This window comes from Gymnodraco acuticeps, unplaced genomic scaffold (assembly GCF_902827175.1).
Source record: "Gymnodraco acuticeps unplaced genomic scaffold, fGymAcu1.1, whole genome shotgun sequence".
In the NCBI taxonomy this organism is placed as follows: Eukaryota; Metazoa; Chordata; class Actinopteri; order Perciformes; family Bathydraconidae; genus Gymnodraco; species Gymnodraco acuticeps.
Genome location: NW_022990341.1, coordinates 576,361 through 596,580, shown reverse-complemented (window position 1 = coordinate 596,580; position 20,220 = coordinate 576,361). Strand labels below are relative to the sequence as shown.

The following is a 20,220-nucleotide window of genomic DNA, read 5'->3' as shown; positions in this document are numbered from 1 at the left end:
GTCTGTAAGCCGCGGAGGAAGGTTCTGGGAGAACAGGTACAGAGGAACAAACCAACCTCCTCAGGAAGGAAGACGGGCTTCAAAGACTCCGCTCTCACAAAGAGAGGATCTCTCTGAGAGATACAGACCCCGTGGCGTCCCACCTCTTTATAGCAGCTATCAAACAGATCAGTTGAGGTCGGCCCGGGCACTTTTGGAAGTGCCTCAGACTTCTGGTACTGCAGCGGTATTTAGGCAGATCAATGGCCGAGGGTAAACGATATTGATTTAGGCATGAATCAATAAAGGAAGTTGCATCAGTGAGCAGTGTGGTGGTAGAGTTGAGGAAAAGAGGAACAAAGGCAGACTTCTTCATTTTTATCACAGTTGACAAGCGCGTCTCTAAAGCCTATGCTACGCTTTTCTGCAATTATTTATTTAAAGAGTTATTTCCAAATAATTTCAAAAACTGTTTTAATTCTTCAAGCATTGAAACAATTATTCTGCTATGATTTATATCTGGGATTTCCATTACTTTCAGTCAAATGTAATTTAAAAAGAGCTTAAAGCAGAGATTATGATTACATTGGTGACTAGCATGGATGTTTAGCTAGCCCTCTGTAATGAAGCAGAGGATTGGGAAAAGAAAACGTTCTTTTGAACTGCAGATAAAAGTCAGGATCAGACATTTAAGGGGGAAAATGGGATAGAATCTATTGTTTTAGTTTTTGTTAACACACTGATGTCCAGAGGAACTGCTAAATAATATAGTAAATATTCATTATTTTGTCATTCATTACAAATTGAGTGGCTGCTTGTAGACAAAATGCACATGTTTGCATTGCTCATCTGATCTACTGTACCAACGGTAACAGTAGCTAGGCATTCAAAAGGAATGTATTAACTGGAAGAGTGCCAACTGAACACTGTCTTTACGGCACCTATAATTAGTTTCAAATTCTACATTTCATTCCAGGGAACTTCTTTGGAAAGACCTGTAACATTGTGTGAAATTAAGAGTTGAAAAAGGCCATACGTTCATATTAAAACCCATTTATGGCAGGCCATTTTGCAGCTTAATTCTGCACTTTAACATTTGCTCCTGTTACAAAATTGCGTTAGAAAAAGGCACACACAGTAGGGGTGTAACGGTTCACAAACATTTCCGTTCGGTACATACCTCAGTTTTTAGGTCACGGTTCGGTACAGCAGAAAAAATGATCACAAAACATCAAATATATATATATATATTTTTAATTATTATTAAACTGATAATAATGTATTCACTCAAATAAATACTAAATATAATAAAATAAACATTAAGGTGCAGCATTTTGATGAACTGAAATAATCTGTATTTGAACTGTACTAGTACCTAAGCAGCCAGTTTGACATTATGACTTGCTTGTCATTGTATTTTCATGTTTTTTTAAAGAAAGATGAACTTGTCCACATTGCTTGCCGAAAGGGCAGATCTGCTGGCACTAACAATGTCTCCTGATGTGGAGAAAACCCTCTCGCTAGGGACGGAGGTAGCAGACACAGCCAGGTAGCGCTTTGCTAACATGGCAACATAAGGATATGTGGCGTTTATAATAGCTTTGGCTCGGTCTGAACTCTCTGCGAGTGGTGGAGGCTTACATGCTAGCGGGAGTTGGGTTTGCACTTCAGTCTTTTGGTACCGGTGATATTCACGTTCGGGTGATGCCTTTTCAAATGAGCGTGCAAGTTTGATGTATTGCCAGCCGCGTAACCAATGTTAGTTGAACAATGCCGACAAACAGCTTTGGTTCGGTCCACCTGTCTTTGTCCGTCATCCTTGAACGTAACTGCGAAACCAAAATGTTCCCAAACCGGAGACTTCAATGATGCTGGAGGATTTTCAGCTCAACTTTATCTGCGTTCGCCATTTCCTCAAATTACTGAACGCATCCCTCTGACCAGCTCTCATAGTATGCCTCTCGTCCAATGAAATGACTTGCTCGCTCTATGACGCGTTGAACCCAATGTGAGCAAATTACTCTGAATGCTGCGACGCAGCACCTGAGATTACTTCCAAAAAGTTGTTCACGTTCTCAATTTTTTACGTTTAACGTACCGAATATTTTCGGTACGAATACGTATACCACCCCTAACACACAGTGATACGTGTGTTGCCTACAGAAAGACTCCTTATTACAATGAGCTGAAGTCATCAGGTTGTGGTATGTAACCGCTTCCTCTTTGTATTGTGTGTGTTTGCATGTGTGTGTGCAGGGAAGTGTTTCTGACCGCACCTGTGGTATTGTGCTTGGAGGAACTGGAACTCATCCTTGATCCTGTCACAGGAGTCGGAGGTTGTGAATTTCAGCTGCTGCGATGAAGCCTGCCAAAGAGAAAAACACAAACATTTAGTGAAATTAAAAAAGACTAAGAAAGATGAGAGCAGAGTGAGAGAAATAATTAAAAACATGCACATTAAATCAAGCAGTTTTCAATTTGATGCAGTCCAATGGGTACAGCATTAATAAGAAATTGGTTGCCAAGTATGTTTCCACACATAAGTGGCCAAATGCATCAAACCTTGTCACCTCGAGAATAAAACTGAGCGTAGAAAAAGCAGAAACACGCATTCCTATTGTTTCCGACATCTTTTTTTAACCCCATGCATGCACTGTTCTGTACACACACACACACCACACACACACACACACACACACACACACACACACACACACACACACACACACACACACACACACACACACACACACACACACACACACACACACACACACACACACACACACACACACACACACACACACACACACACACACACACACACAGCACACACACACACACACACACACACACACACACACACACACACACACACACACACACACACACACACACACACACACACACACACACACACACACACAACAAAATTAGCCATAAATGGATGTTGACACTCCCCCTATTTAACTTTCTAAAGACATAACGCAGACTCTTTCTGTCCTCGGTCTGGCTCCGGCTGTACAGTGACAAAAACCGTAAGAGTTATTACCCCCGGCCATTATGAACAAAAGCATATGTTGTGACCCATGAGCGAGTCAAAGTTATTATCCAATGTCTGATATTATTTTAAAATTCCTTGATGGCGCTCCAACAAATGGTGACAGTATATAACTGTCTTGCTTATCCACTTTTGTATTTAATAAAGAAAACAGTTTGGACATTAACTAATTGAAAATAATTGGTAATGATTGCCATGGTGTCCAATGTTTTCCTGTGTAACCTAGCACAAGTCTAGGAAGGGTTACACGTTCATATCATTTAGCCTTATGTTCACCAAAAAGGCACAACTGTGCACCAAATCGCCGTATGTCACGTGGAAGACTTTGTTTGGGCCTCACACAGCAAGCCACATCAGCGCTCTTTCACATAGCCGGGATGTTGCCATCAGCCCTTATTGTAATTCTGTCCACACTACATTCCCCAGGCAGCAGTGATGGCCTGGCTGTGTGTGAGAGCACAGAAAGCATCAAACCCAAATAGGGACAAAATCTCATTATTTCTCAGCAGGCTGCATAATGGGTCAGGTGGGGAAAGAAAAAAAGAAAAGAAAAAGAATCGACATTTCCCCACTACGATTGAGCAGGCATCAGGAAAAAAAACATCAGAAATCTGATTGCCGCACTTACAGGAAGCTAGCCCGCCGCCGTTAGGAGTGACCCATCGCTTTGTACCCTGCTCCCCGCAGCATGCCCCTCAGCTTCATTTTTAACTACAAATAGGCTGCTTCGCATTCACAGAACCATGGCCAGAGAATATGCTAAGCAACAGGATTGCTTCAGGTTGTGCTGAGCTTCAAAGCCTGAATATGTTTTTGCTTTGTGGCTCAGCAGGCAGCGACTGGCTCTAACATGGTTAAGGGTTGGGGGGTGAATTCTTATTAAAGCCTCCCAGGGTAAACATACATACTCATGTTATTTTATTGGTTACAAAAACAACTAAATTCCAGTCCTGCCAAACGGGGAATGTGACCTCAGCCATTACACACACTGTCAAATGTCATGATAGGGGCTGACATTATATTTCTGCCCCCACACACACATAAAAAATAACCCCAAATCACACAAGCCATCCGCTGCTTGGAGACAGAGGCTCCGACTGTAAAGCAGAATAACCTTTTTTTATTATCTTTCTGGCCGGTATAGCATAGAGCAGCAAACAACAGCTTGGGTCTATGCCACACTGAGCCTGTGTCAACACAAAGCACTTAGCTACAGGCAGCCATGAAACTCACACTGCAATAACGGTACCCTGCACTGGTATGGATCCTGAACACTGTGTGTGTGTGTGTGTGTGTGTGTGTGTGTGTGTGTGTGTGTGTGTGTGTTAGGGCTGCTCAATTAAATCGTATTTTAAATCGCAATTACGATTTTGGCTTGCAACGATTATGAAAACAACATAATCGAAATAAAACGATTGATGTTTTCAAAGTAAATGGATAATCGTTTTTAATAATCGTGATATCCTAGTGCAGTGGTCGACAACCAGTCGATCGTGATCGACCGATCGATCGCGAGTGTGGTGCGGGTAGATCGCGGACCGTTAAAAAAACAAAAGAAATAAAAATAAAAATAAAATAATAATGTTTGAAAAATACGTTTTTAGATGTACACCTATCATCCACCACCCCGTTAGCAGCCAGTTGATTGACATATATTTGAGACACCTCAATAATATAATACATTAACCGTGCTTTACGTGAACCTCATTATGACACGAGAGGACGGCAGGACTGCAATTTCCCGTGTTCAGTGAATACAACAGAGGCAAGTCACCAGACCAATCAGAGAGTCGCATGGAAATACACGTGTGCTTGTGTCCTTCAAGCTCGGCTCTGTGTGTGTGTGGCAATAGTGCATTTAGTGTGATGGAGAGAGAGGTAGGGAGAAGGAGGGAGAGGGAGAGAGAGGGACCGGTGCTAGCGGGGACCGTGATGTTAGCATCTGGTTAGCTAGCTGCACTAACGGACATAAGGAGCTGTTTCCACAACAAGCTGGAGGAGAGTCCTCCCCTGTCAGACTGAGGGGCTCAGGTGAGCTAAAGGACTCCGAGTGTTTAGAACAGTTTTGTCACAAATTATTCAAAAGATTATTTCCGCGGCACACCTTCATATGATCATTATAGTTATACAAACAATAAGAGAATAAATGAAAAACAGGTATGAAATACTATATGGCAGTAAAACAAGAATACAGTTTAAAAGGGGAGTGATTTGTAAAATATCCATAAAGAAAAAGTAAATCTGTTTACAGTTCTGTTTCATATGGGTGTTGAGAGATGGATCCATAGATCTCTTCATGTTGCTCTCAAAGTGCACCAGATTGATGCTTTCAACTTCAATATTTAAAAAAAAAAAAATCTTCCCGGGGGAGCATCCCCACGAACCCCCCTAGAGGAGGTGAGGTCCACCCCCCACTCATAAAAAATAGCACTTTACCCCTGCCTATATGCCGTGAGCTGATTATGGAGCCTTCATTGTAACAGTAATTCAGATGCAATTATATAAAAGGCCTCAAATTGGAAGCACTGTCTGGGCCGTCTTTTTCACTCAATTCTGCAATAGGTAGATCTCGCCTTTCACCTAGGCCGAGGTCGGTGATCTCGGGCTTAAAAAGGTTGGTGACCACTGTCCTAGTGTGTGTGTGCGTGCGTACAGGTTGCCCCGGTGCCTGAGGGTAGCGTTGTTGCCCTAGATCCAATTTCCTCCATGTGTAGTGCAGTATGCAAACGTTTAAAATACCAAAGTTTGTCAGTCAACATCCCGGGGTAGAGGATTGCACCCCTCGGGGAAAACAGAGACAGACGAAAAAGAAGACGAAGACAAAGAAGAAGAGGATAAGGGAACAGAAGATGTGTAGACAAAAGTGGTTAACCTACAAGTATTGCCATCAACATAGTTCTTGTTCGGATCAAATATCAGTGAGAAGAATGATTAAACATATTGAGGTGAAGGTTTTGTTTATCACCAATATCAGGACCGTGTGAACTCCGGAACAACATCTCTCGGTTATCGTTCGTTATCTTTTATAGGCATAATATAGTTGGTAGCAGGCTTTTCTATTGGGGAGAGGAGTTCTATAAACCACAACATTAAACATGATCCCAGAATACGCTTTACAACCAGGCCATCCCCTTTTGTTTATGTAAGCGAGGAGAGAGTGGTTATAACGTTGGAGATATGACAGACCTGTGTATGTCAAACATTTCATTATATAATGAAATGGCTTCAGGACATGTTTTAATGTTGGTGTAATGGTTGCAACCAGACAGAAATATTTTTGCAGTGGTCTGCATCTGGGTGCCTGGGGGAACAAGATAACCGTCACACTTCACCTTCTACTGGAAATGTTTCACAGATTTCCAACATAGATCAGAACTCTCCAGCGAAAGGATGTTTTTGCTAACTCTATATTTGGCTAAAGGCTGGCAATCATTTAAAAAAGATGGCTGGAGGTGATTTTGGTGCACACGCTAGCTCACAACCCTGCTAACAGGAAATGAAGCAAGACCATTTAAAGCAGGGGTTCTCAAAGTTTTGATGAGTGAGGGCCAATTTAGGTACCCAATATTGGATTGAGGGCCGCCCAAGAAAAAACGGAACACAAAATAATTCCAAAACAAATCCTTTCTTTATTGTACTAACCAATTATACATACAGTATACATTAAGAACTTGCAGAGGACACAACGTTGGGTTATCTACAGACAGTGACTAGCTAAAATCGCTAGCTAACTCCCGTTACTGATTCTGATAACTTACAACACATTTTCCGCTTAACCGCAACTCGCGAGATGCCTAGTTGCCATGCAACCAGTAGTCTAGCAAACTTTCCACAAGCTGTCATTCATAATTTAGGAATGACAAATCAGGGGGCGCAGTTTTACCATTCTTAAATTCCATTCTAATTCTTACTAGATACAACCATGGAGGATTAAAATATAACGTATGCATTTCAGCGTGTCACATTAACTATCGCAGGCCGCCAGAAACATTTCCGAGGGCCGCCATTGGCCGCACTTTGAGAACCCCTGATTTAAAGGAATCATTTATAAAAAGAAAAACAGAACGCTTGCACCAAGTTCACATGTAATTAATGATATTGGAGGGTTTGATCATGTTTGCATCATAAATCTCAGTGTCATTGAGGATCTGTACCGAACAAATACGTTTAGCTAAGTCTGTAAGATATATTAATCGGCCGGGTTAGCTCACGATTCAATAATACTTCATTAAAAATTGCATTCATAACATTTTTTAGCCTTTAACGAATATTTAGCTTACTGCAATTTTTTTATATTTAATATAAAGTCCATGTAGCGAATTTGATAGATTGCGAGTAATGCGCAGCCCTTTGTAGCTCAAACTGCTAACAAAAGTATATTCAAGATTCAAAGATTTGTTGCCTTTATTGTCATGAGCTCAACAGTTGGAGAGTAGTTGTTGGAAAAATAAATCTTAAGGCCGCCTAAAGTGCTAAGTAACAACAGTCTAATGAACTTGTTTTGCTAATGATGTAATCTAAGTACAGTATAACATTCTCAATCAAGGTTATCACAAAGCAGCCTAAATCCTGGATCAAACGTCCAGCAGGGCTTTGAAGGACGCTTCTCACAGTGCTAACCAGAAACCTCTCCACTACACAACCGCACTATGTAAGCTCTCCTGGCTTTGTGCAATATACACAGCTAACAATGTTTATTATCCCTCTCTCTGTCAGTGACCAAAACAAGGTGCTCTATGGGGGCCTGAGAGCCCACAACAGATGGATGCCCATAATGTTAATGAAATACTGCCGTAATATTGTGACACATGCCATCTGCTGTGACAAAAAAAGGTGCCTACATGCTGTGTGTGAAAATGCAGCGAGGCTAATATGTGTGTGTGTGTGTGTACACTTTTGTTTGTTACAGCAGAGTAGCCTAAACAATGTGAATGTGGCGGAGAAGGATATGTGTGTTAGAGCAAAACAGAGAGCCTTAGCGTATAATAAGTGTGTGTGTGTGTATGTATGTGCGTTGTGTGCACGTGTGTGTGCACGCAACTGTGTGGGGTGTGATAAGCCTCTGTATGATGCTTGGCTGCCAGAGGAACAAATATTCACTGCTATGAATCATACACAAGGATACAACAGCCCACACACACTCTGCCTAGCATACAACATTTGCATAGCACGCATACACACACACACCCTAAATGTAGGACAATCTCTAATTTGATTCTACCCTGCTCCTTTGAGACGTAATTAAAGCATTAAAAAGCTTTGTGCGCTGGTGAGGCAATTGAGACAGTCTTCAGCGAATAAATGGGATTCATCGTTTCAGGAAATTGCTGCCCCACCCCCTATCCCCCACATCATCACCCAACCCCCCCCCCCCCCGCCTACCCCTCCTGGCCTCATCATCTGGTCCAATCCATGTGAAATCTACTGTGAAACATAATGTCTATTTTAAATAAGAATCAAGCTAAGGCTTTTTCTGCTCCACAGATCAGTCGACAAAGGCGATGGGAAGGGGAAGAGATTAAGGGGGGGGGGGGGGGCTTGGATTTACACATAACACAACAGTGATTAGATACACCAACATTCATGAATATAGTACATATATCCAGTAGAGTATTTAGACACACACACACACACACACACACAGAGCACATACACAATTACCATACACCCAGAAAATAACAGCAGGAAACATGGGAAAACATCCTCCTCCTTATAAATCCTGCCTGAGGGTAGCGGCAGTGTGGGGATTGTATTTCCTGGAGCACTGCCTGACTGTTTACATCTCAGTTGGAGTGTGTGTGTGTGTGTGTGTGTGTGTGTGTGTGTGTGTGTGTTGGGGGCAGGGATGGGGCCTTGGCATTGTAATCACTCACTAATGACTGGATGTTATCTCACTCCCACTTTTAAATGAATGCAGAAGATCTACGCTGACGAGCAGTTGCCCTATTTCCCCACGCCAGGCTGACTGTTTGCTCCATAGCAACAGTGCCATGGATGCCATTTGAGCCACCATGTCCATCTCAGACACATTATTGTTATTCAAGAGATCACACTATGACTGAAAAGAGTGGAAATCATTTGTGTGGAAAGCTAAATAACCATGAGCCTTTTTGAGTTGAAATGATAGGAGTAAATTAGAGCCTTGATGTGAGCGCAGTACGTGTGTCGCTTAGAAAGATTGCTGCTCTCTTTTTGCCGAGAGCAGGTAGAGAAGGTGGTGTTTAGATGCACTATTGCACAAATATTTGATTCTATTCAACTCTGCATTTTCTGAGCCTATTTCCTTTAAAATAAGTAACGAAGCATTCACCCTACCGGAGGGCATACTTATGCCTGGCTCCGTGTATATGGTGAAGACAACATGTGGGGTATGTGTTTAACATGTAGGCAAAGCTCTCAGCAAAAATCCATCATGACATGATTCACTGAGCCAGACGTTAAGCCTTTTGCTAATACACCAGCAGCAAACAAGATCACATCTCCATCTAAGAATAGCTCTGACCAAACAATCCCACCTAAATATCCCAGATTAGTGTTTGGAATAAAGCGTATGTGCGCAGTGATCTGAGAGAGGGACAGGGCTAACTGGCCCCCATCCAAGCCAACTCTGTCTGGGCCTTGCTATGTTAGCTGCTCACTGAGTATGTGTGTGTGTGTGTGTGTGTGTGTGTGTGTGTGTGTGTGTGTGTGTGTGTGTGTGTGTGTGTGTGTGTGTGTGTGTGTGTGTGTGTGTGTGTGGAGGCTGAGGAATAGGATTGTGTCTTCAGCCGCTCTGGACAGAGGCTTTAGAGCGCGGGGAGAGTCTAATCCTGTTTGGGCCAGGAATTTGATTTTGATTATTATCTCTCACAAACCAAGCCATGGCTTACCCCCATTTCTACAGCACTATCCCCACAACACACACATGTCCCCCTTGCAGCCCAACAGATTTGACCTCGTTAAGACGCTTTAAAGAGGATTATTCTACTTTTATCACTTCGAGTGAAGTGCGCTTGCAAACATAGGCTTGGCATGGCTCGGCCTCCCTGCCCACTCTGCAGAACTGTCTCGACCCGCTGTGTAAGGCCTCAGGCCGTTCAAGCGCGCAGTAGAAACACACACAAACATGACACTTAAAGCACACTGCCCTGCTCGCACAAAAATGTAGTGAACTTTACCCACAAACACACACATGTATGTATGTACACAAACATAGCAGAAACAAGGTGGGGGTAAGCACGCACACACACACAAAGGAAAATTGTGCAGAGATTGCAAAGCCAAGGGAAATGGGCAATTTGTCAAGAGTGGGGAAAGTGGTGAGGCCGACAGGGCTGTGGGTTTGGAGACCAGGGCTGAGATTAAAGCCAGCCTCGCAGAAGGGGGGGCTCTAAGATTACACCCAGTACGGTTGTGGAGATGATTGATGCCTGCTTGTAAAAACCAAGGTTATTACTTACAACAGCCTGCGAAACAGGGAAGACGTGCAGGGAAGGAAGATTAGTCCCAAAGTTTGCAACAAATAAGTGGACAATGAAAGCAGAAAGCAGGAGTGCCAACATGTGGCTGACACAAGGGAAACCTCAGTTTATCTGAGGTGCACTAAAGTTCTAGTCTCTGTTCATTTTTAAAGTTTTTCAAAAAGGTAGAGCAATTCCATTCCTTGAGTCTAATCCATGGCCATCTAATCTTGACATTATGCTTTATTATAGTATAATGTCAGCACGTTTAGCAGCACGTTCACACAGGCAGCAGTACAGTGAGAATAAAACACTCATTCATTTTAATCACGCTGTGTCAAATTGTGTGTTAAGGCTTTAGTAGTGTATGTCCAATTACATTCTTTCAAATGGTCAAACAGCATCTGTAGACTCCCGACATATTTTCTATGTTTTCAGCTGAGCAAATGTGCTTTACACTTTTCATAACTTTGTATAAAACATCAATCCAACAAGTGTGTCCAATTCACTCAGCAATTGGCTAGCAGTGCAGGGGTCCGAAAGTACGGATTCAAAGTTCTCAGTATTCTTTACACAACTTCTTTCGTCACTTTTTCTTTGTAAAAACAACGAACGAATACCAATGCCTTCACAAATAAGAAAGCTCCAGAGTGAGTGCAGTTATTCACATATTTGATTTATTAATCACATCAACCCTTTTCTATTACAGCAGTCTATACCCCCTCCTACAAGTGTTGCCCTTTGTAACTACTATAAAGAAAATGCTTTTGGAAAAGCCCAATGCCTTGACATCTGACAACATCCTAGTGCATTGGCTAAATAAATGCAGGTACACATTCGTGGTAGAATATTTAGTAACGTGCACACATACATCGCTTTGTAGTGTTTTATTGCTTGATAATCCTTGAAACTAAACAATATCATTATAACGGATTTATTTGGGCCAGGTGAGCGTCTATTGGAGAATGAAAGTGTAAGATAGATAAAAATGAATCGCAGGGGGACCGAAGGCTGAAGAAGGGATTCGGCCCGGTAACATGATCTCTGACCATTGAGCTAACCAGCGGCTCAATAACAAGCATTTAATATTAGGCATGAGACTGGTGGCAGACTGGTGGACTAGCGGGGCCCTGACGTCACAGCAGGGCGGTGAAAACACCTGCCAACATGAATTCTAAACACAAAAGAAACCAGTCCTGTCTAATACAGGAAGTCTGTCTTCACCATATTCCCCCCTCCTGAACGAGGGAGCTTTGCATTGCCTTGCTGTGAGTCCTTGTGGTGCCTGAATGAAGTCTTGGTGGCGATGAGGTGCCATATTGTTCCAGCCTGGAAATTCCTGCTCTCAGGCACACAAACAGAGCAGCTAATTCTCTTGTCTGAACTGGTGCAGTGCTTCGAGTTTTGGCAGGTCTAGGGGCCCTGGCCGGGGCGGGCCAATCCGACGGCCCCCCGTCGAGCCGCTTTGTTCCAACCCATTGCACTGTTCTGCTCTGAGGAAAGGCCGCCCCGCTCCACCACCACCTCCCTCCTTCCCACCTCCCACACACTCCTCGTGGGGAGGCACTGCTGAATACTGATGCATCCACTCCACACACCCCCCTTCTTCACTCCCACACAAACCAACTGATGAGCTCTCAACTGCGTGTAAGAACGTGCACATACACATTTCTTTTTTCTTTTCTTCAAGCATCTTTCAGAATCACACACACACACACACACACACACACACACACACACACACACACACACACACACACACAACACACACACACACACACACACACACACACACACACACACACACACACACACACACACACACACACACACACACACACACACACACACACACACACACACACACACACACACACACACACACACACACACACACGAGAAATCCAAAAAACATGGTAAGACTCAGTTGACATCTGGTAATATTTATATTCATGTTCTTTCTGGTGAATTTTCAGCGATTCTTTAGGCAAGAAAAATCGTCCCAGGAAGAAAAAGAAGCACGGATACAACTTGCAAATCTAGTTTTAGAGAGAAGTTCCTAATTACGTACATGTTAACATTCATTTTGACACTTATTTTACAGGTAAAAGTTATGTAAAATCCTTCAGTGGTGTTTTCTATCGCCTTGATTCAGTTTTTTCATGTATGATGTGAACTCCAAAGAGATGTTAAAAATGTTTTTGCTTTAACTGTATTTGTACTAATGCGAACTAGGGATCGACCGATATGGCTTTTTCAAGGCCGATACCGATTATTAGTAATCAAGGAGACCGATAACCGATATTTGGAACCGATATACATTTACAGTAAAATCAGAAAATCTTGGTGTCAAAATGTAGAATAACACAAACTCCAACACAACTCAACACAACTTCTTTGAAATGCATTTAAGCATATATTACGTCTAATGAACATTTAAACATCTTACAACTGGTTTCCTCTCTGTGCCCTTTTCTTTAGTGCAGCCATCTGCAATGAGTTCGAGAGACAAGAAGTGGGCTGCAGGCTGACATGCTTAACTAACATAATGCTTAATTTATTATATCAAAACAAAGTCTATCTAGCATACAATCCCAAAAAGCTGCTAGCAACTGCAAAACACTAGTGCTAGCTAATGTTTTGCAAACTATTCAAAGTGAGGCTATCACAGTAGACCCAACGTTAGTCTAGGAGCCTCACTTCTAATATGTTGCTAAACATTTGCTAGATACATGTTGGCTAGCTAATGAGCTTCACATATCAACCTGAAAAACCGCGAGGCTCCACTCACAGCCCCCCCCCCCACCCCCCACAGTTACTCCGCTGTGAGACGCTGCACGCACCCCCAACTCTGACTGACTTCCCGCGTCCCTGTGTAACTGGGAAACTGATAGAATTGGATCATAAGATCGTGGTGTTTTTGCAACTTCAGCATAGAGGATGGGGATGTTTATTGAACTTCGGTTTAACACATGTATGGCTCTGCCGCTCAGCGCTGCTGCTTACTTCAGTCTGTGTCTGCGTTCTTTCGCACCTGCCTGTAATCTGAGAAGGTCCCGCCTTCGGGACATTGCTCGTGCACAGAGTGGTGACTGCAGCCAGAGAAACGGCCGCATCAGAACCAAAGTTTTATCGGCAATTTGATTAAAAAAAAGGCCGATACCGATAATCGGTCAAATGCAGAATATCGGCCTGGCCGATTATCGGTCGACCCCTAATGTGAACACCTAAAGCTGTATCATATGCGGCACCAATAACAAAATGCTCTTCAAAGAGAAAACATCCTAAAAGCTTTCATATAAAATGTTAAAAAAGGCATCTCAGATCCAAATCCAGGAATCATCCCTGAGCAACACAATCACTTCCTCGTGCTTGCTTTGTTAACAATGTATTACAATTTGGAAGGGGAAAGGTTGAGTTTCCTACATCCTTGTTGGATTATATCCAACACTTTGACAGTAAACTGAGTATTGTAGTAGTGCATAAAGAAGCCTTTAATTGAAAGCTAGAATTTAGGCGGTTTCCCTCTCAGGCCTTCTGTATAAAGCAGGCCAATAAATATCAGTAATCATTTTCAATTTAAATTGATGAGTCATCTGATCGGCTTTTATAAAAACCACAAATCTAACCATTTAGCTGATACTGATCAGTGGCTGGGGGTATAAATCAGAGTGAACGTGTATTCAAATGTATCCTCTCTGACTACTTCAGTCCAAATCAGTGTGTGTGTGTGTTTAAGAAAAGAATGGCTGCACCAATACACACCCCTCCCTTTCAACCTACCCCAAAGCATTTTGACAATCATCAACTGTGGCCCTTCACAAAAATCAACATCACCTGTGACCCATGGCCTCCACTCCGCCATTCTAAAGCAGGGCCTCCTGCAGGGTTCGGGCGGGGGGGGCGGTGTTCGGGGGGGCTCCGCGGGGCTCTGTTTGTCATGCTAATCAGCTGGCCTAACCTTAACGACCCAGACATCTGCTGGTCTGCGTGTGTCAAGCCCCACATTCAATTTGTTCCCCAGATACAAAAAGTAGATAAGACCCTTGAGGCTGGTAAGAATGTCGGTGTGTGTGTGTGTGTGTGTGTGTGTGTGTGTGTGTGTGTGTGTCCTTGCTGTTGATGGGTGGAAGAGAAAAATCCCTCTATTTTCATGCATGTACTAGAGCAATTATTGCCAGCAGAGAAAAGAGAGCTAAAGTGTGTTCAATGCTAAATTCTGTGTGTATGCGTGTGCACGCTTCAGTGTCTAGTACCCCCCACCATCCAACACACACACACAGGAACACGTGTGTGTGTGTGTCTGTGTGTGTGCAGCAGAGCGACGGAGAAGGGGTGGGGGGAGTTTGTTTAATGGGCGAGACAGGGGACCATGGGGATTAAGCTCCCCCCAGCTGGAGGCTTTAGAGGAAAGGCTGGGGGCTGTCCTGTTAATTCAAGTGGGCTTAATAATGCCTGTGCCCCCTCTGCCCCTGACCCTCCCACCACTACATCAGATCTGGGAGGAAACGCATGATAAAGGGAGACAAGCAAGAGGAGGGGAAGGAGGAGGGAGTGTGTCAGTGCGTGTGTGTGCGTACAACCTGTGGCCATCTCTACACTGGAGCATGGGCTCGGGGGACTGCAGAGAGATTTCGCCTCCATATTACTTCGCTGCTCTCCGGCTTTGGCAACGGGCATTTCTGTTGCTCCACTTTCACACCACAGCCAGCTTTGTTGGAGCTGCATTAGGATTAATCAACACCAAAAACAATATGGCAAATGCTATCAACTGGGTCAAGCGCTGTGCCACTATCAAATTAGGCTTTTTCCTATTAAACCAATGCACTGTGCCCGGAACAGTGGATTAGAAATGCAGTCTTTGACTTTAAAAGCTAGATGAATCCTCCCTAAACCTGGGTCTACTTTGTGTCTAAAAGGGACAACTATCTGACATAAGCAAAACCAATGCAATGTTTCTACATCCTGGCAAATCTATTAAAAAGGGAAGCACCTCCACTAGGAATGACTAACGTCTGAGCACACAATATCTACCCAAATAACAAGGAACAAAATGTCAAACTGTGGATGACGGAGATTAACCCGTAAAGAGCATCTGTAAAGAAAGCTAATGGGAAAGAATGACCCGCGTATTAAGGCCCGGACACACCAATCCGAGTAGGGCGTGTCGACGCTCATCGTCGGCCTGACGCCCATCGACGGCCAAAATCGGCTTGGTGTGTCCGGGCCTTTAGACAGGAACATCTCTCTTGTTTCTAAGTAAGCATCAGCTAAAAGCCATGCACGAGGCTCTTTATCTTACACTTTAATTTACAAAAAAAATAGCTTTGAGTATCCAAGCAAGGCAAACATCTTCTATCGGCTTCTCCATGAAAAGCTTATACATAATTGTAATGCAGTTGTGACGACCACGCATCACCACCGTTGCCAAATCCTCTGCTGCTTTAAATCCTCACACGAGAGGATCCTTGATTGTGCCTTCCATGGTGGGAATGTAGCGCTTTTGTTCACATCACACTGAATTGTAACGCTAATGGTACTGCAGAGAGAACAAAGGAAAAGAGAAGGAAAGCATATTTGGTGCTGACCGAGTCATTTTGAGAGATCCATCATCTGTCATTATGAGACAGTGCTGTTACTCTCATCCTCCAGCTCCTTATCTTTGACACTCATATCTATATGAGTGTCACATATTCTCCCCATCCTCAGGCCCCTGTGACAGGAGCAGCTGAGGAGGAAGAGGATTGAAGAAGAAGACGTGTGTGTACTGTATATTTATGTTTTAAGCCAGAGGAGAGGGTGGCGGGGGGGGGGGGGGGGGGTCGACACACAGGTGTATTTGTGGAAATGGCTTGTTGTAGCAGGTTAAGGCTGAAGCAGCTGCAGAACGAGGGAAGGGACATCCTAAATTCCCAAACCCCATATTTAATCCTGTGTGCCGGGTCTTAATGCTCCAATCAAGCAGCATAAGGGCACTCAATTGGATTAGAAAAATAACCTGCTCTCAGAAAGGCAGGCAGGCGGTATGGAGGGGCCCAGCTGCTCTCACCTTGGAGAAGGTGAGTGATTTCTCACCCCATCAGGAGGTGCCTCACCCAGAGGAAGGAGGGTGGTAAAAACAGGGCTCTTAAGTGACATTTCGTCCCAGTAATTTGCTCAATTAAGTGAAGCAATATATTATCTTAAAATAATTATGGAACAGAATATTACAAATATGGCCGCAGTTCTGTTTCTACAGCCTAACTTGAAGAGCAAACATAACAAAACTCCACTCCTTAATTGGGCTTGTCAACTAGCCAGAAGCTTGCTCGTCATACCTTTTTCTACCAAAAATGATTCCATATATGGAAGTCTTTTTATATGAATGTGTTTTGACTTTTGAGTTGTATGATGAAAAGGAAACAATAGAGTCCCCAAAGTATTTTGCACCCTAACTATGTTTTCCCTTTACACCTGAAAAAGTGGCTTTTTATGTGAAACAAAAAGGACTTCTTTGATTGAAGATATGTTTACAGACGAAAGCAAAGTAGGTTTTTTGATTTTCTGTTTGAATTGTTCCTTTAAAAACAAACAAAAATCCTCTTGGATCATCAATTTCAGAACACTTAAGTCAAACTCAGTAGGATGAGCAGCTTATACAGGATTTCACTTATCTGACAAGCCAGGCCAGAGGTTCACAAATCCTCACATCCTGCTGTCTGAAACACACATGAGCTGACTCCCATCAGCAGCAGCAGCACAATCAGGCTGCCACACACACTGGCTGCCAAAGGGCAAACACATTCATGTCACAAAGACTTTCAGGTTCTAGCTCCGGTAAACAGCTCTTCTGCTTTGAGTAGTAGAATAACTTGCGGTGGAGACAAGACGTTGCCAGGGAGAAGCAGTGGGCACAGTCCCTGGCGACATAAAATACTTTCTGCTGTTGTGTTTACCTGCGCTGCACTGACATGCACACACACATTTGTGTTAGATTCGCCCTTGCAAAGGAAAGATGAAATGGCAGCCAAAACCTGAAGGTGAAAATACAGGCTAGTCACTACATGTGGGTTCCTTTTGGCACAGTAATAAGCCAATTAAGTTGACTTATTTATTCAATTTTAAGTACCGGGAAAAAAAACGCCAAATGTTTTGTTGGGCGATTAATCCAAGAAAGAAAAATCGAAACATTTGTTGGTCAAAGCTTCTCAAATGCAATGATTTTATGCTTTTTGTTGCAGTACCAGGTTATACAAAGGAGTATTCAAGGGTGTTTTTATTTAAAATGAAGGCGCCTTCAACTGTTTTATGGCATATTTATAAAAAAAACCCGATTAATCCATTAAATCAGAAAATAGTCAAGTAAACATCAGACAACGTAACACATATAGGGTTTTCAGTAACCAAGGCTAAAAAGCGAAGATTAATGTCGGCACAAAACTCTCTTTTCGCGATACTCTTCATAGGTCTTGCTCGTTTGCCATTAGTCTGCACAACATAAAGAAATGTTGCGTCTTGCAAAAACACTGTTAAATAAAGTGTTTTTAAACGAAATTACTTGCAATAAACCGATATAAAGTGCACTTTCTGTGAATTCCAGCAAATTGCTAATTGATTATAGAAATAAAAAGGAGATTATTCCCATCATTCTTTTACTCAACAACGTTTTATTCTCTCACACAAACTAAACTACTGAATTGCTGAAATAATAACTTCTGCAAAGTTGTAATGACAGACATATCTGCATATTTTCACAGTGACAAGTAACACAATTCAGGAAGTCACTTAACATAAATGTTTGACCAATGGGCTGAGAGCCCTCATCCCTGATGAATACATGCCCTGGACTGAGTCTCTGTTACCATGGAAACTTGAGATTTAGGGGGAACAGAGGAGATGTGAGCCTTTTACAGTTATACAAAAATAGTGTACAATGAATTGTGAGTGGTTGACAACACCACTATATTTTGCTACACCTACACCCCAAGACATTAAACATACATTATGGCACTTTTTTCAGAATGTAGCCCATTGAAAATGCACTGACACAAGGGTGAACACATCTTATAGTTGTGAAATGTGACAGCACTTATTAGATTTTTACAGGAGTCCATTATCTGGGGAACAGTTAATGGACTCCAGTTTAAATCCCGAATACAAAATGTTTTAGTACTTTGCACTATTGTAATGTAAATTACCCAATGTCTATACTGTAGTATATTTCCATTTGAGTATTGGGAATATGTATACATTTGCTGTTAATATTATTTGTTATTATTTATATATTTATTTTATCTTTAACTCACGTGCAATGCTTCACAACACTGCTCCCAATTAGGGATGAATAAAAGTATCAATCTTTTCTCAACCATTATGTCTCTATTTTATAATGCCAAATTACACCTCTTCTGTCAAATGTACCATAATTAAACAATGCAATGATTACTGCCCAAAACTTTGTTCCTTATCATACCTCTTTACATTATATTACTTGCAAAAAAACAAGTGGCATGCATACTTTCACCTAATAACTACTGTAGAGTCTATATTTCTGCAAAAAAATGTCAAATTGAAAACCACTTACTGAGTGTCTTGATTGTGGAAACATCATGTCAATTCCTTGTTGTAGCTCTCCTTCCCAAACACCAATCAACTGAGTGCGTTGTGTTTATATTTCTCCTTGCGTTGGTCCTTTGTCCAAAGCTAGCTCTGCCTGCCTCGCACAGGAGCTGTCCAGCGTTAGCACAGGATGCTAACGGTAGCTAGCGACCCCACTAAAAAAATAATTAAGCCGAATATAAGTAATTCACGTCGAAGTAAAATAGTCCTTGTCTGGTTGGTGCTAGACCATTCAGTTGCACTTGTCCCAACACCGTGTTTAATGTGTCAGACAACAGGAACCGTACCAGCAGATTTTAGCTAAAGCTAGCTAATTCTTCAAAAGCTGTCAGTCAAAATGATCCATCGCAGTTGAAAGCTTTCCGCGTTTAACGCTCGAGCGGCAGACGCTAACTCAACGCGTGTAAATATAAAAAAACGTTACGGTCACCGTTTATGGCTTTAAGCTAGGGAAACACGGAGGATAACGGTGTCTTCCTTTTTCTTGTGGCGGTCCTTCAAAGCAGCTCAGGTCTCTTGTTTTCAGCTACGACTGTGCTGATGAAAAAGTAAAGAGGAGGAGTAGAAAAAAAACGGTCTAATTCTCAGAAATAACAAAATGTCTGCGGGTTCGTTTAAGTTGAACCGTCCAACGGCTACAAAGAAGTCGTGCGAGTGGTGGGAAATGGAAATCAGTGTCGTCGTAAAGACTGTTAATTAACTTTAAATTAAAACGACACAAAGCTGGAGATAAACTCAGAACGTTTATCCGTGGAGAGTCGTGGAGGAACGAGTGGATTCTTCAGTGGTGGTGAAGCTACAAAGTCAGTCCATTCCTGGAGCTGGTGGGTAGAGCTGAGAACGCCCCACACAGACCCACCGCGGATAGATCGGCGGGGCGCCGCGGATCTACACGCCGCAGATCTAGCTCCTCAGCCGGCTGATATCTGGGCAAATAGCGCCTCATGTGGACAAGTCCCCGCACCGTCACTGCCTGTATTAACGATGATTTAATAATAATAATAATAATACTACTACTACTAGTTTCAAGTGTCATGGTTTTTATTGTCATGTGTGCATAGCTGCAGTGTAGTTATGACAATTACAATCTTAGGTCACAGGCTCCTCCAACAGTGCAACACAATAAAACAGCACAAGTAAATT

The 20,220-nt window shown here is 42.7% G+C and overlaps 1 protein-coding gene across 2 annotated transcripts in view; it reads right to left on the bottom strand.

Annotated features, from left to right (window-relative positions):
• tle5 (TLE family member 5, transcriptional modulator) overlaps positions 1-19,960 on the bottom strand; it is a 46,471-nt gene extending 26,511 nt beyond the window's left edge. The window contains exons 1-2 of one of the 2 annotated variants that reach the window (XM_034223508.1): positions 19,043-19,960; positions 2,256-2,344 (exon numbers count right to left, since the gene is read on the bottom strand). In XM_034223508.1, the coding sequence (XP_034079399.1) occupies positions 2,256-2,344; positions 19,043-19,069 (116 nt within the window). In that variant the 5' untranslated portion in view covers positions 19,070-19,960. The remainder of the gene's footprint in view (positions 1-2,255; positions 2,345-19,042) is intronic. The other variant, XM_034223509.1, reaches the window with a different exon arrangement.
• Between the last annotated feature and the right edge of the window lie 260 nt (positions 19,961-20,220).